Consider the following 24,219-nt stretch of genomic DNA (forward strand, 5'->3'; position numbering starts at 1 on the left):
AAAATAAAAATATAAAGGGGCACCTGGGTGGCTCAATCAGTTGGGCGTCCAACTCTGGCTCAGGTCATGATCTCACCAACCGTGAGTTCGAGCCCCACATCGGGCTCTGTGCTGACAGCCTGGAGCCTGGAGCCTGCTTCAGATTCTGTTTCTCCCACTCTCTCTGCCCCTTCCCCACTCACACTCTGTCTCTCTCTCTCAAAAATAAAATTAAAACATAAACAAAAAGAAAAAAAAGGGAAAAAGAATATAAAAATAAATTTTAAAAACTGGAAAAGAGTAGGATCATGGACCACTTAACAGTTTTAAACTTCTAAAAAGAAAAATTTTGCAAAGGAAAAAAAGTTGGGAGAAAAGATGTGCCACAAGTAGACAAATTACTAATGTTACGGAGAAGCTCATACAAAATGGTATGTTCCAAGAGTCACACAGATAAAATAGGTAAAACAAAGAAAATCCACTAAAAAGGAACAGAGAAGAGGCTAAAAACGTTATTTTAAAAGTCTTCAACCTCCCTAAGTGATTAAAGCAACAGAAGTTAAGACAAGTGTCCTTCTCAACTGTGTCATTTAAGGGCACCCTCGACGAAGGGGAGAGTACGCCTGGACAAACACCCTCACACAGAACTAAGGAGAGAACAAATGGGATTCAGGTTTCAAAACAGAAATTTGGTCATATACATCTAAAACAGGGTAGTTAAAAAAAAACAAACAAACATACATACATACAGTGAGATTCAAAGACTTCCAGAAAATATGGTTAAACTCAGAGTGACAGGAGTATATGAACTATTAATAGCTAAGAGGATCATAAAGTCAAGGATTACCAAAGTGTGATGAGATGTCATCCATCAGTTGGAGGACCTCCCCTCATTCCAAAAGGCAGCAAAGTTCAGCCTACTTACTAAAGGGCACACAACTTGTTAATACCCCTAACAAAAGACATCCCAAGCAAATGCAATTTTTCAATGAAATAACTACGTATTAGTTAGTATTCAGTATTTAATTCAATCAAAAAAACCTGAACTTAAGAGGACACCAAAAACATGAGTAACAAAAGAAAAATAAACTGGTAAAGATGGACTTCATCAAAAGTAAAAACATCTATGTATCAAAGGACATTATTAAGAGAGTGAAAGGCAACCTACGGAATGGGGTAATAGCTGCAAATCATGTAAGCAGTAAGGCTCTAGCACTGAGAATAGATAAAGATCTCCTACAATGCAGCAACAAAAACCATCCAATCAAAAAATGTGTGGGGCACCTGGGTGGCTCAGCCAGTTAAGCATCTGACTTCGGCTCAGGTCACAATCTCACAGTTTGTGAGTTCGAGCCTCGTGTCAGGCTCTGCTCAGAGCCTGCTTGGGATTCTCTCTCTCCTTCTCTGCCCCTCCCCCACTGGTGCTTTCAAAATAAATAAAATAAACTTAAACAAAAAGACAAAGACAGAATACTGAAAGCAGCCAGAAAAAAGCAACTCATTACATATAAGGAGTCCTCCACAAGATAATCAGCTGACTGCTCAGCAGAAATCTTGAAGGCCAGGAGACAGTGGGATGACGTGTGTAAAGCACTGAAGGAAAAAACTTACTTCTGTCAACTAAGAACTCTGTATCTGGCAAAAGTGTCCTTCAAAAATGAGGGAGAAATGAAGACATTACCAAATAAACAAAAGCTGAGGGAGTTCATTAGTACCAGACTTGCCTAACAAGAAAGCCTAAAGGGAGTCCTCTGAGATGAAATGAAAGGGAACCAGAGGGTAACTCAAAGCCATATGAAATATAAAGTTTTCAAGTAAAATATAAATACTGGTATTAATGTAAATTCAATCTGTAACCCCACTTTTTCTTTTCTACAGTATAAAAATGCACCTATGAATCTGTTAGTGGTGCACAATGCATAAAGATGTAATCGGTGACATCAATAACAAAAGAGGGGACAGAGCTGTATAGGAGTAGAGGTTTTGTATGCCAATGACAAATTGGTAGCAATCAAATTATTTTAATTAGAGAACGTTATATGTAACCCCTATGATAACACAGAGGAAAAAAAATCTATAGAATACACACAAAAGGAAATGAAAGGGGAATCAAAATACACCATTACAAAGAAATCAACAAAACACAAAAGTAGGCACTAACAGAGGAAACAAGGCGCAAAAAAGCTATTAAAAAAAAAAAGAGAACAAAAGAAAACAAAATGGTACAAGTCCTTCCCTATGAGTAACCACTTTAAATGCAAACAGATTAGGGAGACTGGATGGCTCAGTTGGTTAAACATTCAACTCCTGATTTCAGCTCGTCATAATCTTGCCAATTCATGGGTTTGAGCCCCGCACTGGGCTCTGTGCTGACAGTGTGGAGCCTATCTGGGATTCTCTCTCTCACCCTCTCTCTGTCCATCCCCCACTCGCTCTCCAAGTAAATAAATAAACTTTTAAAAAAGGTTAAAAAAAAATGCAGATTAGACTCTACAATCAAAAGACACAGGAAGGAAGAATTAAAAAACAAAACAAAACTGGTATCCAAATGTATACTATCTGTAAGAGACTCACTTCATGCCTAAAAAGACATTTAGGCTGAAAAGTGAAAGGACACAAAAGATATTCAATGCAAATAGTAACCCAAAGAGACTTGTAATGACTATTCCAGTGTCAGACAAAGTAGACATTAAGTCAAAAAATATTACAAGGGCATATTGTTAAAAAGATCAATTCACCAACAAGCCATAACAATTAAAAATACGCATGCACAAAACCTCAGAGCTCCAAAACATATGAAGCAAATGCTAACAGAAATGAAAGGAGAGACAGTTCTACAATAATAGTTGGAGACTTCAATACCCCAGTTTCAATAATGGATACAGTAAAACAGAAGATCAATAAGGCAATAGAGGAATTGAGCAATACGATAAACCAATTTGAGCTAACAGACATATATAGAACACCCCAACCAACACAGAATATACATTTTCCTCAAGGTCGCACAGAAAACTCCCCAGGACAGACCATATGTTAGGCCACAAAATAAGTCAGAATAAATTTAAAACATTTGAAATCATACAAACTGTCTTTGTTGATCAGAATGGAACAGAACCAGAAATCAGTAACAGAAGGAAGACTAGAACTCACAAATACGTAAAAATTAAACACCACACCCTTAAATAACCACTAAGTCACTCCAAAGAAGAAACAATCACAATGGAAGTTAGAAAACACTTTCAAACAAGTGAAAATGAAAACAAAATACACTAAAACTTACGGTCTGCAGAGAAAGCAAAGCTAAAAGGGAAATTTAAAGTTGTAAACACTTATGTTAAAAAAGATCTCAAGCCAACGAACTAATTTTAATCTTTATTTATTTTTGAGAGAGACAGACAGCATGTGAGCAGGGGAAGAGCAGCGAGAGAGGGAGACACAAAATCTGAAGCAGGCTCCAGGCTCTGAGCTGTCAGCACAGAGCCCAACGTGGGGCTCGAACTCACAAACCGTGAGATCATGAGCTGAGCCACCCAGGTGCCCCACCAACAAACTAATTTTACACCATAAAAGGAACTAGAAAAAGTATAGCCAACTAAATCCAAAGATAAGAGTAGGCAGGAAATAATAAAGATTACAGCAGATACAAATAGAGAATAGAAAACCAATAGAGAAATAGCCACAAAACCAAAAGCTGGTGTTCTGAAAATATCAAGATTGACAAACTTTTGGCTAGACCCACGATGAAAAAAAGATACAAATTACTGAAATAAAGTGGGGTTATTACTACCAATTTTACAGAAATAAAAAGGATAATAAAAGAGTCCTATGAACAACTGAATGCCAACAAACTAGGTTAGCTAGATAAAATGGACAGACTCCTAGAAACACACACCTTCCCAGACTGATTCATGAATAGAAAATCTGAATAGACTTCTCACCACTAAGGATTTGAATTGGTAATCAAAAGCCCCCCAACAAAGTAAATCCCATGACCCAGATGGCTTCACTGGTGAATAAAATACTTAAAAGTTAAACACCAACCCTTCTCAAACTCTTCCAAAAAATTGGAGAGCACTTCTTTACTCATTCCATGAGGCCAGTATTACCCTCACAACAAAGCCAAAGACCCTACAAGGAAAGCACAGAGCAATACCCCTTGTGAATATCAATGCAAAAATCCTCAACAAAATACTAACAAGACTAATGCAGTAGCGTAGAAAAAAAAAAAAAGGATTATACAAGATGACTGAGTGAGACATGTTTCTGGTGTGCAAGACGGTTCAACGTATAAAACCAGCCAATGTAATACACTATGATTAACATAATAAAAGAAAACAAAACACATGATCATCTCCACAGATGCAAAAAAAGCATGTGACGTAATTCACCACCCTTTCAGGGTAAAACCAAACCAAACCAAAAAAATTAATCAACAAAGAATGGAAGGAAACTTCAACATAATAAAGGGCATATATGGATAAACAGATAACATCATAATGGTGAAAAACTGAAAGCTTTCCCTTAAGATCAGCAACAAGACAAGGATGCCCACTTTCACTACTTCTATTCAACATAGTATCTGAAGCTCTAGTCAGAGCTATTATACAAGAAATAAAAGGCATCCAAATTGGAAAAGCAGCAGTAAAATTATGTTCGCAGGTGACATAATCATATATACAGAAAAGCCTAAAGATTCCATAAAACCCATGGGCCCTATTAGCTAATTCAGTAATGGTGCAGGGTACAAAATCAACACACAAAAATCAGTTGCATCTCTACACACTAACAATGAACAATCTGAAAAGGAAATTAAAAAAACAATTCCATTTACCATAGCATCAAAAAGAATGCAACACTTAGAATTACCTGAAGCAACAGGCAGAAGACTACACTGAAAACTACAGTGAAAAACATCACTGAGACAAATTAAAGAAGGCAGAAACAGATGAAAAAACATCACACATTCATGGATTGGAACACTTAATACTGTGAAGGTGACAATACTACCCAAGGCTATCTACGGATGCAATGCAGTTCTATCAAATCCCAGCAATATTTGTTTGCAGGAGAAAGCCCCTCCTAAAACTCATGTGGAATCTCAAGGGACTCAGAATAACCAAAACAAATCTTTAAAAAGAAGAACCAAAGGCCCCTAGTGGGCTCAGTCACTGGAGCATGCGACTCTTGATCTAGGGGTTGTAAATTAGAGCCCCACATTCAGTGTAGAGATTACTTAAAATCTTTAAAAAATACCTAACATACATACAAAAACAGAACCACGTTAGAGGACTTACACTTCCTGATTTCAGTACTCACTACAAAGTTATCCAAACAGTGTGGTCCTAGTGTAAAGACAGTGCAATAGAACAGACAGCCTGGAAATAAACCTTCACATATATGATGGTCAAATGATTTTTGACAAAGTACCAAGACTATTCAATGGAGAAAGGAGAATCTTCTCAAGAAATGATGCTGGGAAAACTGGATATCCACACCCAAAAGAATGAAGCTGGATTCCTATCTTAACACAACAACCTACAAAAAAACCCAAATGTGTCCAAGACCTAAAACGTAGGAGCTAAAACTCTAAAACTTAGCAGGAAATATAAAGGAAAAGGTTCATGACATTGGACTTGGCAATGATTTCATGTATGTGACACCAAAGGTAGAGGCAACAACAGGAAAAAAAAAAAGTAGATAAACTGCACTTTGGCAAAATAAAAAACTTCTATACATCGAAAGACACTATCAAGAGATTGAAAAGGGTAACCTGCAGAATGGGAGAAAATATTTGCAAATCATGTATCTGATAACGGATTAATATCCAGAATACAAAGAAAACTCCTATAGCTGAAAGACAACAGCAAAACCCAATTTAAAAGAGCAAAGGACTTAAAAAGATATTTCTCCAAAAACAAGCTGATGGCCAGGAAGCATGTGAAAAGATGCTTCAAAACACTAACCATTAGGGAAATACAAACCAAAAGCACCATGAGATGCCACATCACATCCATTAGGATGGCTGTTACTCGAAAAAAGCAGAAATTAAGTGTTGATATATACGTAGAGAAAGTGGAACTTATGTGCAATGTTGGTGAGGAGGGGAAGCAATTCAGCTTCTATGGCAAAAATATGGTAGCTTTTCAAAAACTCCGACACTGAATTACCATATAACCCAGTAATCCCACTTTTGGTCTTTGTATGAAAAATAGTGAAATCAGAGACTCAAACAGTTATTTTATACCAATGTTTATAGTAGCATTAATCACAATAACCAAATGGTGGAAACAGCCCAACCGTCACGGATGGGTGAATGAATAAACAAAATACGGTATACACATGCAAAGTATTATTACTCAGCCTTAAACAGGAATGAAATTCTGACATACAGCATGGATGAACTGAAAACATTATGTTGAGTGAAATAAGACCCAACAAGACAAGTATCTATGATTCCACTTACTTGTGGTACCTAGCATAGTCAAATTCATAGAGACAGAAAAGTAGAAAGGTTACCAATGGTGGTGGAACAAGGGGGAGGGTGAGAATGGGGAGTCAGTGTTCAACGGGCACAGAGTTTCAGTTTAGGATCATGAACAAGCTCTGGAGATGGACAGTGGTGATGGCTGTACAACAACGTGACTGTTTCTGGCCAACAAATTATACACTTAAAAATGGCTGAAATAGTCAATGCCATGCTAATGCATACTTTACCACAATGAAATAATAGGCAAAAAAAAAAAAATCACCAACATTATTTTGAAGAAAGAAATTACAAGTGAAGAGAAACTTACAGACACGTATGTGCGAGGGCTTAGAGGAGCCATCGGGTAACAGAGGAAATGGGAGTTTTGGCAGAGGTCCCGGGAGGGAAGCAGCCAAACCACTTGGGAAGAGCTGGTTAATTTCCTTTTCCAGAAAAGTCAGCATACTGGAAATCTGAAGCCAATGTCAAGATTTCACTAGACTCTACAAGACCAGTTATCACACTGGACAAGTCTGCTCTCAAGTGTTTTTCAACAAGGTGCTACGGGCATTCTGGACAGAATGACTATGGCTTCCAATGGGCTCTCCTGCCCACCACAGGGCACTTATACTGTCCCTGCACTCCAAACCCCTTAATACCAGGAGCACCCACCTCAGCCCATTAAACTAACAATTGAAAAGAAGCCCAGGTATTTCTATTACCACGACAACCCCAGTTCACTCTGATGAACACCACAGAGCAAATCCAACAGCTAAGATAGGAGAGCCTTTGTGTGTCAGGACATGCCGGGTTACCAAGCAGGAAGAAACAATACCAAGTCTTAAAGGGTTGAAACAAAAAAAGGCTTCTCTCCTGTTGATGACACGTTCATCCCGGGCAAGCCAGGTGCACCATTCCACACTCTTCCGCACTGTCCTCACACGGGACCTGGGCTGACACAGCTACCGCTACCTGAACGCTGGCAGATGCAGAAGCGGAGGGAAGGAGACGTGGCAAACGACGCACTGGCATTTAGAAAATTCCACCCAGAAGTGACACACAACCCTTCTCACATTTGATGGGCCAAAGCAGGTCAAACAGTCTTGCCTGTTAGGAGAGCCAGGAAAATGCATCCCTCTCCTTTATCCAGAAGGAAGGAACCTGATCAATTGTACAGAGCCCTGATGGCCTCCCAACTATGGCCGAACAGCATTCTGTGAAGATGCTGGGTCCACGTTCGTTACCGAAAGTTACTAAAGGGTGTATTACTGCCCAGTGTATTACTCAAGAGCATGTCAGCACGGTATCATGCTAAGGAGTCCCATGAAGGGTGAGTCATGTACCGTAGGATGAAACAATCTTCAAGCTGTTTCAATGTGGTGAGAGAAATAGGACTACCCGGGAAATAAGTCCAGGAGGGCAAATGACCCAGCGGTGAGGGGTATGGTCAGGAAGGACGACTGGTGGCAGCCCCCACAACTGCAGGGCAGAGTCAGCCTGAAGGCAGACCGACGGGGAAGCAAGAGCGTGGAGAACAGCCAGGCAGGAGGTGACTGCCTGGAGGAGGCAGGTGACCCCACACTTACTCCAAACAAGCAGGGAACAGACCCTGACAGTGACAGGGGCGTGGGGGAGGGATATTCATCCCACAGCCCAGCCCTGAAAGCCTTAACACAGGGGTCCTCTTGACACACTTCGGCCCTGCTGGCAGAATGGGAAGGGGAATGCGCCCAATCTTTGAGACGCGGCCTATGGGCTGCTGACACTACTTAGCTCCTGACCTTGTGCCACAGTGAATGCACACACTCCCTAGGAGTGTGTCCCTTCTGGTCCCAACCACAGCCGAGGAGGAAGAGGATACACTAGTAACAATGAAGGTTGGCCTGAGGACTAGGGGCTCTTTTCAGTGAGATGTTGAAGCTGGCCTTGCGGGAAAACAAAATGATGGAGGCTTTAAGTCCATTAAGGGCAGTGTTTTGTAAGAACCCCCCACCACAAGGCCCCCTGCTGCCTTCAATTATTTTAATTAAAAAAATCCCCCAATAAAAAATGCCTGGGACCAACTGTCAGGAAAAAAAATAAAAGAGAGAATTAAGAATAAGCAGTAATTTTAAAGGCACTTTTATTTTTCTTAACTTTCCATTTTAAGCCATTGCTAATGGAGAACAAAATAGAGGCATTAGACATTTTGCATTAAAAAAAAATATGCTTAGGCATTTGTATCAGTATCAACTGAAGTGTTCTGTTTTGTTTTCCATTTAATTACCCTCCGAGTCATGGAGCTTTAAATAAAAAGATATTATGGGGTGGGGGAGCGGGCAGGGAGGTATCTTTTCTATTTCAGGATTTGTTACCGGTATGCTCTAAATTTTACACTCACCCTGCTTGTCAAACTCATGAACTCAGGGAGGGCTGGGAGGCTTTCACCATCACAGGTGGGGCAGGGGAAGGGAATTTTCTTCCCAGGAGAGTAATCTTAAATATCCTTTCCGTGTTAAAATAAATAAAAATATATTATGGAGGGGCGCCTGAGTGGCTCAGTTAATTTCAGTTAATTTCGTGCGACTCTTGATTTCCACTCAGGTCACAATCTCATGGTTCAGGAGATGGAGCCCCGAGCTGAGCCCTGCGCTGACAGCACAGAGCCTGCTTGGGATCCTGTCTCCCTCTCTCTCTGCCCTTCCCCTGCTCATGTTCTCTCTCTCAAAATAAATAAGCTTTATATATATGTATATGGAACATAATGCAAAACAGGCCTAACTTTTAAAAATAAAACTGGGTAAAACTGAAAATGGGTGAAAAAATCCCCTGCACAGACAAGGCTGGCTGCTATACCTCCAGGCCTCTGGGGCAGGCCTCTGGGCCTCTCCGCTTTTAGTGCAACAGAAACATTTGAGAAGCCCTGCTAAAGCATGTTCCAGTGTGTCCTAACTCTTACTTCCACTCCCTACACAGTGGCAGCTCTAAACCATCAGGGTTTTTTGTTGGGTTTTTTTGTACAATTCAACAAATATTTAACCCCTGCTATATGCCAGACCCTTCACACATCAGGATAATTACCATTTCGGCCTGCCACGTGATTCAGGGTCACCAGCCACTACCCTTGGGTAAATCCTAAGGCCCTCCTGACAGAGGAAGAGGCCTGCCACGCCAGGCTCTGTGCCAGAAGACCTGGATGCCAGAGCTCAATCATAACTGCAAGGCACTCTCTAGGTACATAGGACCCTCCTGCAGCAGAGGTTTAAAGATGGGGGCCTGCCCACACAGCTGTGCGGCTGCTATGGAGGGCCTGGGGTCTGGAGGAAGGGATCCCTGGACCATACCCAGCGCTGAGGACATCAGTACGACCAGCGGGGGGGGGGGGGGGGGGGGGCACAAGACACCTGGGAAGTTATCACCCACACACCTGGGTGGCTATTTTTAAACATTTTAAGTGACATAAAGTGCATATACCTTAAGCGTACCGTCTGGTAAAGTTTTACAAACTGCACCCAGTTTGTATGCGTGCACACAGATCCAGAAATACATTTTTCTTAGCTCTTAGAAACCCCTTATTACGGAGCCACTGTTTTACCTTTGGACATCCAACCTTCAGTAAACACTTTCAGACACCTAGGAGAGGATTTATAACTGAAATAAACAAAACAAAAGAGGGCAACTCTTTTTAAAAAGTGGTCCGGTGCCACAGAGGCAAAGGGCTCAGAGCAGGGTATCCCTGTCCTTCCACATCAACATGACTGACCTGCACAAACTCCAGCATAGCCCAGTCCACAGGCACTGAGGCCGTCATCCATTAGCACATTCTCGGATCTTCTTGGTTTCCTAGGTGGTGAGGAACAGACCTCTACCACTACTCTCCGCAGTCTCCCAAACTAAAAACATAGGGGAGGTGCTCTACATTCAGGAAGAAAACAATGTTTCCATCTAATTATCAGGAGCCCTGGTTCCAACCTGAGCAAACACACTGGCTTTCTCTTGGCTAGTAATAACAGGGGGCAATGCCTTAGGAAAACTTGTTGGAAACTCCCATCCACTGCAAATCAGGCACATTCCTTTCAGGAGGCAGTAAGTACATGATAAAGAAACGGTAATTAAAAACAGCATGGGGGCACCTCGGTGGCCCAGTCAGTTAAGCCTCCATGGGCTCAGGTCAGGATTGCACAGTTTTTGAGTTGGAGCCCCACTTCCAGCTCTGTGCTGACAGCTCAGAGCCTGGAGCCTGCTTTGATTCTGTCTCCCTCGCTCTCTGCCCCTCCCCCACTTGCACTCTGTCTCTCTCAACAACAAACATTTAAAAAAAAAAAAAAGAAAGAAAGAAAAATAAAAAAAAAAACCCAGCATGGACTCGGTCTCCTAGGTGGCCCAGCTGGTTGAGCATCTGACTTCACTCAGGTCATGTTGTTCCTGTTCGTGGATTTGAGCCCCACTTCAGGCTTTGTGTTGATGGTGTGGAGCCTGCTTGGGATTCTCTCTCTCTCCTCTCTCTGCCCCTCCCCCACTCATGCTTTCTTGCTTTCAAAACAAATAAAACTAAAGAAAAAAAACAACAACAGCGTGGACTCTAACACAAGGCTTAGGTATGCACCACCGCTGTGGTATTGCAAAGTTTCTTCTTTTAATAAAGAAAAATTTTTCAACAGAAAAATACATAAAATACACACTTCAATGAAACACTGCAGTCATTAAAAACGAAAACTGCAAAGACCTCCAAGCTCCCCAGAAATAGCACGGACAGTGCTAAAGAAAGCAGAATTTAAATGGCAATCATACTACAAAATTAGGCAAAAATGGTGACTAAACACAGGCAAACACCAGATGGGAAATATCTAGAAAAATTACACCCAGAGAATAGGAAAGGTAGAGCAGTAGTTCCAAGTTTGTTTTTATTTCAGCTTTTATGAGCATGTTATTACTTGTACAAAAATTCATCTAAGTACCATTCCTATATAAGAGCTTTGTGGATCTTACTCATATTCCCACATTTTTACACACTATACCTAAAGAATCTGGTCCAAAGCCTAATCTGGCCAGCTGCTAAAAAAGAACCAGACCCAGGGCCTGGGTGACTCAGTGGGTTAAACATCTGACTCTTGATTTTGGTTCAGGGCATGATCTCGTGGCTGGTGAGTTGAAACCCACATCAGGCTCCACACTGCTGACAGTGCAGGGGGCCTGCCGGGGATTCTCTCTCTCTCCATCTCTCTCTCTCTCTGCCTCTGTCTCTCGAAATAAATAAATAAACTTAAAAAAAGAAAAGAAAAAGAAGAACCAGAGCAGCTAATGCCCCAGCCCTTGGAGTTAAAGGGAAGAGCAAAGGAATGAGAAAACTCAAAAGTGCTCACCACCCCTCATATTTACACAATACATTATACTTAGCACGTCCTTGAGTAACTCAATGGCACTGTAAGCTGGACAAAGATTTCTATCCTCATAACATTATTTCAGTGAAAGCTGTGTCACTTGCCAAGACGGATCTCAGGAGTCCAGTGGCAAGAGTGAGGACAGAATCCAGCCTCCTGCCTGGCTGGGTTGCCCAGAGCAAATCACTCCAGTTCCCCGTATCTTTAAAATCCAGATAATACAAGCCACTTCACCGAACTTCGGTGAAGATTCAATCTGATAAAAGGCAATGATAGTTTCCAAGGGGGGAGTGGAGGTGGGAAAGGGTGACTCCTAAGGTCTTCTCCCATCCCCAAAACCAAGGCCTGAAGCCAGCTGAGTTCTGACAAAGGCAGAAGAGTCCAGGAGTTCCAGAGCGACCTTGGCACTAAACACATAGTAAGTGCTCGAAGAACATCTGATAGGACTAACCCACCCAGGGAGCCCTCTGTCATCAGCTGATGATTAGGAAGAAAACAGTCACAAGCTACCTGAACACAAACCCTGGCCCCCAACTGTGAGACTCTACAATGTTTTGCACCGCATACAGATGGTGCATTTAGCACTGTTAAAGACAAAGTATTCTGCGCATTAACTTCAGCTATACTTCAAATAAGTTTCTGCATGGTCCTGTTTAAAAACATTCAGATAGAGAACTGATGGTTACCAGAGGGGAGATGGGGGAGGGATGGGTGAAACAGGTGAAGGGGATTAGTATACTTATCATGATGAGCGCTGAGTAATGTACAGAATTGTTGAATCACAATCCTGTACACATGAAATGAATATAACACTGTATGTTAACTATAGTGGAATTAATATTAAAAACTTAAAAAATAAATTCAGAAACCACTGCTTTCCAAGAAGAAAAGAAAATGGTCCTACTGATATTTTCTTCTCTCTAGCCCTCCTCCACCAGTGTGTATCAGTTCCATTTTGGTGAATAAATCTAGATCTTTGGAAAAACCAAATTCTATCTTAGAGATAAAAAATTCTAAACTGTAGGTCAGAAAAAGTGCTGAAGAGTAAAACAGAACTCTCAAGAACAGTTTAAGATGAACAATGTCTAGACTATTCTATTTGAATGGCTTTATTGACCTTTTTCATTAATTTACAATCATATTCAGTTTTTTTTTTTCAACGTTTTGTTTATTTTTGGGACAGAGAGAGACAGAGCATGAACGGGGGAGGGGCAGAGAGAGAGAGGGAGACACAGAATCGGAAACAGGCTCCAGGCTCTGAGCCATCAGCCCAGAGCCCGACGCAGGGCTCGAACTCCCGGACCACGAGATTGTGACCTGGCTGAAGTCGGACGCTTAACCGACTGCGCCACCCAGGCGCCCCAATCATATTCAGCTTTAAGTCACAGAATTATCTCATGGATTTCTGCTCTTTGTACCTGACCAGATCAGAATGGCTGTGATCACGGACATTTCTCCTCATCAATAAGAATTCCGTTCTACAGATGGGATGGTCAGCAGTACATCAAAACAAACAAACAAAAAACAAGTGGCCTTTTTAAATATGGGACTATTAAAATGGCCAATCGTTATGGGGTCCTTCCAAGAAGTCACAACAATTCCTCTCTGTGAGCAGCTTCTGAAGCTCTGGGCACACATGTTGAGTCAGAGAATCCTAAGGCTACACGTTGTAGCTATGAGGTCAATACCAGAGAAATTCCTCTTTACCCCTTCCACAGCATGCATGACTAGGAGACTATCTAGCTCCGTTTCCTTCTCCAAGAGTCCAACCTGTACCCAAGAGCAAGAAGAGAGTAAAAGGACAACACTGACATTCACAACCTCCTGGTTCTTCTGCTAGGAAGCTTCGACAGTCCCAGCCTGCAGCTCCTGTTTGAGCTGCACTCCAGAGGGCTCTCAGGAAGGGACCACACCCTTGCCTTTACTGGGGCACTACTCCTGTCATTCAACATAAAAACATAAAGACCCAGTGATGGGCCCAATCAGGACTTCAGCCATAGGAGGTGTGGTCCCTGTCAGAGAACATCAAATCTAACCCAGTGGTGAGGTTGCCAAAAAAGCAGAAAGTAGAAGGGAGTTCAGTTTAAATCAGTGTCTTAGAACATCAGGCCGTAAGCGGCTTTGCTGGAACCCCTTCCAGCTCTGCCCTTTCCAAGGGATGGAAATTATATTTACTGTGTATGTGAGACTAAAAGCCACTGCACACTGTGCTCTAATGCCACATCAGGCAGTTCATCACACTGCTTTATTCATAAGGTTGGGGGACAGGGTAGAGCCACTCGAATTTAGTACCTTGCTATGCCTGAAATGTTCATTAAGTGCTCTCACCTACAGTCATCTGCCCACCCTATAGAACTTCCCCACTAATTTAAAGAGACTATAATCTGCTCATGTTTAAATTATGATGAACAGAAACATTTCAACTGGAAAAATCGTCACACATCTTAGTTTGTGATGCCAATTAGGTCTTTAGGAAAGAAAAAAAAAACCTGATCATCTTACATAAAGTAAGTTGCCCTAATTGGTACATAATAGGTCAGATTATAATTTGTGGATTACCCCCACCTGGTAAATAGTTTATTTAACATTTTAGAGCTACCAAAAATTAGTCTCATTATTTGACAATAAAATGTTCACTTCCAAATGCATCTAAGTGGTGGGAGTGTAGTTAGGGCAGAACAACAGGTTTCCATAATCCTATATTATCAAGATACATTTTCTGATGAAATTCACCTAGGGCCCAAGGCTCCTTCCAGAAAGGGTGAGATCCTAGAGAAAGTAAAGCCTCCTAGAAGCACAAGAGACTAATTATATCATCAAGGCCAGTGGAAAATAAAACAAAAGCAAAAAACTAACCCTATCTCAGTCCTTCTTACTCTTGAGGTCTGTCCTTTACTTACTTTTAATACCTCCCCTCACTGGGGAAATTTAAAAATAATACCCTCTCATAAACAACATTTTTTTTTCCTCAAATGTCTACTTGCAGGAAACCTTGCAGACATCACTAAATGGCCAAAGGGACCAACCATTAGTGGCTCTGCCTCTAATTTGCGCCAGGACTCAGGCAGGTGACAGCAGCCTGCGCTCAGGCACCACTGACTGCTCGGGCAGCCTGGGCGCTGCTGGGTCGCTTCAGTCTCCCAATGCCAAGGCCTGGGGCCCCGCCTCTCTCTCTCTCTCTCTCTCTCTCTCTCTTTCTCTCCAAGGCCCAGCACCCAGGTAAAGAGGTAAAATACCACCAGTCTAAGGTAAAGTGGAAACGGTGAGTCAAAGGCACTCATAAAACAAACAAAAAACCGTTACACAAAGCCTCCCCCAACTCTCAGAAGCTGCTTCCTTCCCTTTCTAGAAGTTTTATTTTTAGTTCATTTCAAAAAAGTTGGCATTACTTACCTCTGAAAATACTAGGTATGTTCGTTACTAGAAAGGGAAAGCTCTTAAGAAGTAAAACAGGAAACTGAAGCCACGTTCACATTCCCACCACCCAGTGAAACATTTGGGGGTACTCTGAAGTGTGTGTTAATGGAGATTTTTAAAACCTAGTTAGGACCATAATTCGTAACTGGGTCCTGCTGTTTACGCTTTGTGATCTTGGGGCTTTTTGTTTTTTAATTTGGCCTCACGACGTTGCCATTTCCCCTTCCAAGTGGTTACGAATTATTCTCTGAAAACAGTTACTAAAGTTGTAGAATACAAGAGCAATTCCTTGTAAATCACACCCCATTATCCGAGTTGAACAGGACCCTTGACTGTTTTCTACAAAACTCACTTGCCTGAAACTTCCTTATTTCTGTGCCAATTCCCGGAGAAAGTGGGGGGCGCGCACCAGAAAGCGCCCCGCACACCCCTCTCCACCCCCGCCTGCACCTCCCTCGAAACGTGTCCACTCCTCAGGCTCGCGGCCCCAGCGGCCCGGCATGCGACACCCCCCCCCCCCCGGGCACCCACCCGGGAGGGAGGCGAGCGCCACGCGCAGGGACGCCCAGCCTCTCCAGCCCTGGCTGCACAGCGACGACCCCCTGCGCACACCTGCACGGCGCGCCCGCTCCGGCTTTCGCGGGGCTAGGCTGGCCAGATCCACAAGGCGGTGGCCCAGGGCCACGTTTCCACCCCGAGGCGGGGAGGAGAGACGAGAGCAAACGGCAGGCAGGCCGTGATGCGTCCGCGTAGCGGCGGGACCCTCACCTGTGAGCGAGACGCCAGCTCCATTCTTCCCACCCGGGCTCCAGCCTCCTGCTACCACGCGGCCGCGGGAACCTGGCTCACCACGGGCCCGTCGCCAGCAGAACACCCGCGGCCGCGCAGCCCGCGCGCTGCGCCGGGAGCTCCGGCGGGCTCGGGGAGGGGCGCACTTGGCGCCCGGGACGGGGGAGCTCGCCGCGCCTCCCACCCGGCGCCGCCGCGCTGGGCTGCGAGGCTCGAGTCTCGGACCAAACTTTCGCGACCGGTGAACTTCGCTTCGGCCGCGTCGTGAGAGGAGGCAGCAGACGGGTGCGGTCCCAGGCGGCTGCGGGTGCGGGGGCGCCGGGCTCCCCCCTGCAGCGGCGGGAGGGAGTGGAGCCGTCCGGCCGGGTTTCGCGCGGGAGAAATGAGGGGGCAGTCCCGGCGCAGCCTCCAGCTGGCACGCCCGACTACGCGCGCCGGATATTTGCACGGCTTATTCCAGATCCTGCCCTGGAGCACATGCCTCTGTTGCAATCCGTGTCTCTGCTCCAGAAAAGCATTGTAGAGCTACTTCAGAGCTGGTTTTGTTTCGCTGTTGCAAAGGGGCGGGGTTCCGCCGCTTCCCCAAACATTTTCTACAGGGTTCACTTTGCAAACCAGGCATTCCGGGTTGGGGAGCTGCAAAATCCCCTGGAACTTTATACAGCCTTTGCTACACCATTGTACACGTAGGCCTATAGCCCCACTAGAGATTTCTAGAGGTTAGAAAGCTGATTAACGAATACTGGCTGAGCAGGTAGTATGTGTCAGGCACTGTATTAGACCTGGCAACACAAGATTGCACGAAAAACAGGTCCCTGCTCTGTCGGAGCTTCGGGAGCCAGCCACGGGCATGACGACATAAATGCAATATTCATCCAGGTAAGTGTAACAGTAATGTCACAATTAACTTGATTAATAATTTAACAATTCAAATATCATCGATAATGGTGATAATAAATTCAATTATAATGATGCAAATAAAAGTAAATGTAGAGCTATGATAGATGCCAGGAAGGAAAAGGTAAGTGGTACTACAGTGGTTTAAAACGGGGAGACTTAATTTGGCACAGGTCAGGGAAGAATTCTTAAAGTTCAGGTATGAAGAGTGAAGAATTAAGTGGGTGGAGATTGTGGAAGGCTTAAAGTAGGTATTAGGGGAGGGTGATGGATGAAGTTGTCCTCAAATCCTAGCAGGGTTGCTGGGCAGTATTGAGAACCAGTTTAGCACTGTGGTCTTGAGTTCACAGCAGAACACTCTATGCGTGAGACCTTCTGCAGCCCTTCTTGGCTGCTTGGGAATCTGACATTCATCTTTTCTTGGTTGAAGCAGGGAATGAAGTTGGTCAAACATTTGCTAAAGCTTGAGGAAAACATCTGGGAACTGCCCCCTTTTTCCTACTTTCATTGGTTCAGCAAACATGTCTTATGTGCTCTCCATGTTCCAGACTGTGGGGGAAGAAAGACCAATAAAATCTGGTCTGATTTTTTAGAAAAGTTTTGTTTTCTATTTATTGGATAAGCTATTCATTATAGCCACTTTCATTTTTATTATGCCCTATCTCCTTAAATCTTCCCAATATTCTTCCAGATTCTTGTTATCCACATTTTTAAATAAGGAGACAGAATCTAAGAAGATACATTAGGGGAAAGATCCCTGTCACCCTGCTAGTAAATAACAACTGCAGACTGCCAAACTGAAAACCATTCCTTATGCCTCCAAATTCAGCATTCTCTCCGTTATTCTTTACCTTTTCCCTTTGGTTGCCAGGAAACTCAAGAGTGAAATTTATTCCCTTAGAACTTTTTTTTTTTTGTATATTTGCTTTCCATGAAACAGTGATCTTATTTTCATCTGTTTCCTTTCATTGTAGGTTGTATCATATCCCTTTTGCAAAAAATATAAATTTGACATAGGTCAGATTTTGAAAAGTACTTAAAGTAACCTAGTTCTTACTTGGAAAACTATAAACAACTGAGCCTTCTTGCTTTAGAGATTTTCTGTAACTAGTCCTTAAGTCTTCAATTGTCAACCCATAAACTTTCTTCCTTTGTCTGGAAAAGCCTATGCACTTCAATAGTACTTAGTAATTGATTCTATAGTGGTGTGTTTGTTGTCCGATTGTGGTTCCATTCTGTTCACAGTTGACCCTTGAACAACCTGGGGGTTAGGGGTGTTAAGCCCCACCACAGTCAAAAATCTATGTGTAACTTTTGACTCCCCCAAAACTTAACTACTAATAGCCTACTGTTAATACATATTTTGTATGTTATGTGTATTATACGCTGTATTCTTACAATAAAGTAAGCTACAGGAAAAGTGTTAAGAAAATTGTAGGAAGAGAAAATACACTCACAGTACTGTACTGTATTTATCTTTAAAAATCCATGTATAAGTAAACTGTACAGTTCAAACCCACGTTTTTCAAGAGTCTACTTACTACTCATTGTTACTGATGGGATTCATAACTTGTGAGCACGGAGTTTCAGCTTGGCACTGCAAGAATGAGAGTCCTTTCCCAGAAGCAATAGTATACATATTGCAACGGAGGAAAAGGAGATGCCATGTTTGTAAATTTCTTTAAGAATCTCTGTCTCCAAGTGCCTGGGTGGCTCAGTCAGTTGATCATCCAACTTTGGCTCAGATCATCATCTCCCAGTTCGTGGATTTGAGCCCCACATCAGGCTCTGTGCTGACAACTCAGAGCCTAGAGCCTTCTTCAGATTCTGTCTCTATCTCTTTGTGCCCCTCCCCCATGCTCGCTCTCGCACTCTCTCTCTCTCTCAAAATTAAGTAAACATTAAATTTAAAAATTAAAAAAAGAATCTGTCTCTCTGTCTAGAAATCTATGCTTGCTTTTTATATGTTTCCATGAGAGGATTAAAAACTTAGTCTATAGTACCTTCCACGAGGTAGGAAATCTGTGATTAAATGCCATCACACATGCTTCGAATGACATGAAATAGTTGTGATTATTTATCGACCATGACCCACAATTTTTTCTCTGTAAAAAGAGTTCAAACATTTCTCCTCTGCTCTGAAGTAGTGCCTCTGGCCTCCCCACAGAGCTCAGCTTTGGACAAATCCTCAGTGCACCCTTTATAGCCAAGAAGTGTACCAGTTTGGTATACTGGATAGCCCAGCAAAGAATCTACCTTTGGCAGAAAGCTGGAAGCAATGTGGGTAATATCTGAATACCGCTTAGCATTAATTTTGATCATGAATGAATGAAGTGACAGTTAAACAAGATAACGTCTCTACTTGCTCTCTATGTCTTGGGATCTTGAAACTCCCATCTCATTGAGATAAGACCTGACCTAGAAAGGAAGACAAGCCCTAAATTTGAGACCCTCAGAGATCACATTTCCAAGTTGTTAACAGAATAAAAGATCTAAAATTGAGTCTCTTACGGGAGAGTCATCATCTAACCGTGACTGGGTGCCGTTCTGGAAGGTTTTCTTTAATTACAAACTGGTATTCTTTCTTCCTGACTTGGCTTGCCAAGATACTGCTGTCACAGCCAGCTTAAATACATTCTGATAAAAACCATTTGAATGACTATGGAGAAAAAGACACGAATGACCACTAATCGATACCTTTATACATTGGGTGCAAAAAAGTACACATCAGGTGAAACTGTAATGCCCATGCTTCTACCAAAAAGTCAATGGTAATAGTGGCATCCATCACAGCAGCTAACTAAATGAACACTGACTGGGCACCAATCCCTGTGCTGAGTTCATCTTTGCAAGCATTCTCTCATTTAATCTTTCAGCTGTGACAGCTACCCATCTGTTCCTCAAACACAGTCCCGGGAAAATAAATCAAACAATGTTTTCAAAGCATTTGAGATTTCTTAGAGATGCTATATAAACTCAAAATATGATTAGTGCAATCCATATTTCATAGGGTTTTTGCAAAATGTATATTATTAATAATTTATCCTGTGAACATATAACTATGACTAGGGATTGACAAGAAATGGATGAAAATGAAAACAGATTATCCAATAACTCTTACCTTTCTAAGAACTTATGTGTTATAAAAGGAAATGGTAATGATCCATTTCTAATTAGTGGTACCAACAAAAGTACTGTGGGACATAGTTTTTAAAGAACTAAGTTTTTTTTCACAATTATATAGACAGCATTTTAAAAATATAATTATAGGGGCGCCTGGGTGGCTCAGTCGGTTAAGCGGCCAACTTCGGCTCAGGTCATGATCTCGTTGTCTGTGAGTTTGAGCCCCGCGTCGGGCTCTGTGCTGACTGCTCAGAGCCTGGAGCCTGCTTCAGATTCTGTGTCTCCCTCTCTCTGACCCTCCCCCATTCATGCTCTGTCTCTCTCTGTGTCAAAAATAAATAAATGTTAAAAAAAAAATTAAAAAAAATAAAAAATATATATAATTATAAATATAATTAATAATATAATTATAAAATATCAACATAAAGAGTTCAGGAAAAATGTATCAGTAAAACATAACTTTTAAATTCATTCCTCAATGACTAAAAGTTTTAAGACATTTCATTAGTTTTGATATTTTGATTTTTTTATTAAAAAAATTTTTATGATGTTTATGTATTTTTGAGAGAGAGACAGAGCATGAGCATGAGAGAAAGACACAGAATCTGAAGCAGGCTCCAGGCTCTGAGCTGTCAGCACAAAGCTCCATGTGGGACTCAAAAACTCACAAACTGTGAAATCGTGACCTAAGCGGAAATCACGCACTTAACCAACTGAGCCACCCAGGTACCCCCAGAATATTTTTTAAGACAGGGTTTTAATTTCTATTTTGTCCCAGCTAAAATACCAACTATCTAGTATTTCAAAAAAGAATTTCAAAGTATCACTATTCATTCCAATATGAAGGAAACTTTATTGCTTCAGCTAAGGCCCATAATCTCATTTATTTGCTAAACCTATTCAGCATTTGGCAAGCAATAATAGAAGATTTTGCAGAATTAAATGGAAAATTTGGGATCAGAAATGTAAAATTTCTCTAAATAGTTGGCCCTACAAATATTCTGTATTAAAACTATATATCGATATCGATATCGTCTCCAGACTTTGGAATTTCCAAAGTTATTACAGATTTATCTTTTTTACTCGCAATAATCAAGTATTCATGCTGGTGGTAAGGGTAGATCACATTTGTGATAGAAAATCCCCAGACTTAGGGCACCCCTGGGTGGCTCAGTTGGTTGAGTGTGCAACTTCGGGTCAGGTCATGATTACACAGTTGGGTTTGTGAATTTGAGCCCAGCATTGGGCTGTCTGCTGTTAGGGCAGAGCCTGCTTCAGATCCTCTGTCCCCTCCCTCTCTGTCCCCACCCCACGCCTGTTTTCTCTCTCTCTCTCTCTCTCTCTCTCTCTCATTCAAAAATAAACAAACATTAAAAAAAAGAAGAAGAAGAAGGGTGCCTGGGTGGCTCAGTCGGTTAAGCGTCTGACTTCAGCTCAGGTCATGATCTCACGGTCTGTGAGTTCGAGCCCTGCATCAGGCTCTGTGCTGACAGCTCAGAGCCTGGAGCCTGCCTCAGATTCTGTGTCTCCCCCTCTCTCTGCCCCTCCCATGCTCATGCTGTCTCTGTTTCTCAATAATAAATAAACATTAAAAAAAATTTTTTTTTAGAAAAGAAAATCCACAGACTTGGGCAATTATGGGTTCATTTATTGTTCATTTATTCCCTTAAACTCCCAGGTGATTTTATTAGCATGTATGTTTGAGAGCCATCGCTCTTACCTAGCTCAGTGGTTTGCAAAGTGGGATCCTAAGACCAGCAGTATCAGCATCTCCTGGAAAAAACATTCAAATTCTTGAGCAGGTATGTCTTCATTCTTTACAAGAGTCTTCCCCCAGCACACATACCTATCTTTCTTCTTCCAAATCTATGCCCGTTCTGGACTTGAATGTGGCTAAACTGTCCCAGATAAGATTACTCTTGGCTGATAATCTGATTACCATGCCTTCCACAGCTTTCAGCTCTGACCTGCTTATCACGTGTGGATTCGTTTATAGCTTTTGAGTCCAAATGAGCTCCTGACCTTGCTAACTGTCGTACCAGGAAATTTCTGACAGCATAAAACTCAAGGTCTAATCTTAAGACTATGTAATGAAACTGATAACCATAAATTCCAAGTTGGACTCAGGAAATGGTGTGCAACAGGACTTGGGCATTTCTGACTTATTTCCAGAGCAAATCATATCTGTATAGGAAATATGGACAGGAAGTCATCCACTCTGAAAGCGTGTTAAATGTGGCGTGTTACAGGGTGTCATTTTGCATGCACAGCCTTATCACACTCCTCTTGTAAACAGGAGGTGGGCTGCTTCAATCAGACACTGACCAAGTAAACAGAAATGTTGTTTTCAGTCTTTTCTTTAAGAAAGGCAACATTCCAGCTCCCCTGCCTCTTTACTAAAATTGCTGCCACTCTATCTTTCCTCACCACTTTCTTTCCAAACACTCTAAAACTGTCCAGCATTTTATATAAGAGTTTGTAGTTCTGTAAGGGCCCAGGAAAGGCTGAGAGGATTTCTCATGTAAAAAGTTTTTGCCATTGGTTAGGAAAGCTGGGGTATGTGATGGCCCAGACGGAATCTCTTATACTTGAAACATACTTCCCAAAACAGGAAGAAAAGCAAAACAGTCAGACGGAAACCGAGACAATACTAAATGTAATATACAGAATTATATTTTCAGAAACTGCTCGTGTTCTATTGACTATTAGTGCCTGGGATGATATTCATAGCCTAAAACTCATGTTCTGAGAGAAGGTAAATCAGTGCCTACATTACAGCCAAAAGGGAATTCACCCACAAGGTCGAAAGAAAAAGCCAGTGCAAGCAAACCATTTATTTGACATAGTAACTTTAACTTTTGCTTTCTTCTCTTCCTTAAAAAAAAAAAAAAAAAAAAAGGCAAACTAAACTATTGGAATAGGCTAGGCAAGAGGCTAGTATCAGCAGTTACTGAAGTTTATTAACTTCTGGTTAAAACTGTAACTGCTTTGGGCGCCTGGGTGGCTCAGTCGGTTAAGCGTCCGACTTCAGCTCAGGTGGCCATCTCGCGGTCCGTGAGTTCGAGCCCCGCGTCGGGCTCTGGGCTGATGGCTCAGAGCCTGGAGCCTGCTTCCGATTCTGTGTCTCCTTCTCTCTCTGCCCCTCCCCGTTCATGCTCTGTCTCTTTCTGTCTCAAAAATAGACGTTTAAAAAAAATTAAAAATAAAACTGTAACTGCTTAAAAGTATTTAAGTATCTTCAAAACTCATGAAATCATTTAAAGGAAACCTTGGAGATGAGCAAAAATGGTTGTGCTGACAGCTTCTGCTTCAGCATCTGGATCTCAATTCCCTCCAGCAATACGACTGCTGTGCACCATCACTAATGCACATTTCAGCTGGCATCTGGTAGCCGTTGTAGACCTCTAAGCTTCAGAAGCCCCTCTGCCCCCCTTAGACTGCAAATAAAGACATAGCTGTGGTTTTGTGGCAAACAACCCATCTTGAAGCAGCTTGTTTTTTCATTTTGTAAAAAATAGATTTTCTTTCTCTCCTGGGACCCACATAGAGTTGAAATACACCACCAGAAGTATCATTTTCAGTTGCATGTTTAAATTTTTAAAAATGTTTAAGCTTTATTTATTTTTGAGAGAGACAGAGACAGAGACAGAGCGTGAGGGGGGGAGGAGCAGTGAGACACAGAATCAGAAGCAGGCTCCAGGCTCTGAGCTGTCAGCACAGAGCCCTACTACGCGGGGCTTAAACTCATAAACCATGAGATCATGACCTGAGCCTAACTCAGACACCCAACGGACTGAGCCACCCAGGTGCCCCTGATTGCATATTTTAAATTGAGATCATTGTAGATTCACATGCAGTTATAAGAAATAATGCAGAGAAATTCTGTGTGCATTTTGCCCAGGTTCCCCCAATAGCAACATTTTTGGAAATTACAATAAGGTGTCATGCAGGATATTGATACAATTTACCAATCCAATTTAGATTCCTCCCATGTGACTTGCAAGTGTGTGTGCATGTGTGTCCAGCATTTAGTCCCATACAATGTTATCACACAGATAGCTTTGTGCCTGCAACTCAGTAGTCAAGATACTGGACATTCCAACCTCACAAGACCCCTCCGGTTTCCCTTTTATAACCACACCCACCACTCTGATATTTACTCCTTCCTTTCCTGAACCCCTGGTAACC

General features: G+C 42.2%; 1 protein-coding gene across 5 annotated transcripts in view; it reads right to left on the reverse strand.

Annotated features, from left to right (window-relative positions):
- CDCA7L (cell division cycle associated 7 like) overlaps positions 1 to 24,219 on the reverse strand; it is a 72,067-nt gene that overhangs the window by 22,982 nt on the left and 24,866 nt on the right. Inside the window, exon 1 of one of the 5 annotated variants that reach the window (XM_047849110.1) lies at positions 15,991 to 16,477. The exons of 1 other annotated variant lie outside the window; for it this stretch is intronic. In XM_047849110.1, the coding sequence (XP_047705066.1) occupies positions 15,991 to 16,014 (24 nt within the window). In that variant the 5' untranslated portion in view covers positions 16,015 to 16,477. Of the gene's footprint in view, positions 1 to 10,187; positions 10,258 to 15,990; positions 16,478 to 24,219 lie in introns of those variants that run through there. 3 more of the 5 variants (XM_047849109.1, XM_047849108.1, XM_047849107.1) reach the window with 3 other exon arrangements.

This window comes from Prionailurus viverrinus, chromosome A2 (assembly GCF_022837055.1).
Source record: "Prionailurus viverrinus isolate Anna chromosome A2, UM_Priviv_1.0, whole genome shotgun sequence".
NCBI classification, from domain to species: Eukaryota; Metazoa; Chordata; class Mammalia; order Carnivora; family Felidae; genus Prionailurus; species Prionailurus viverrinus.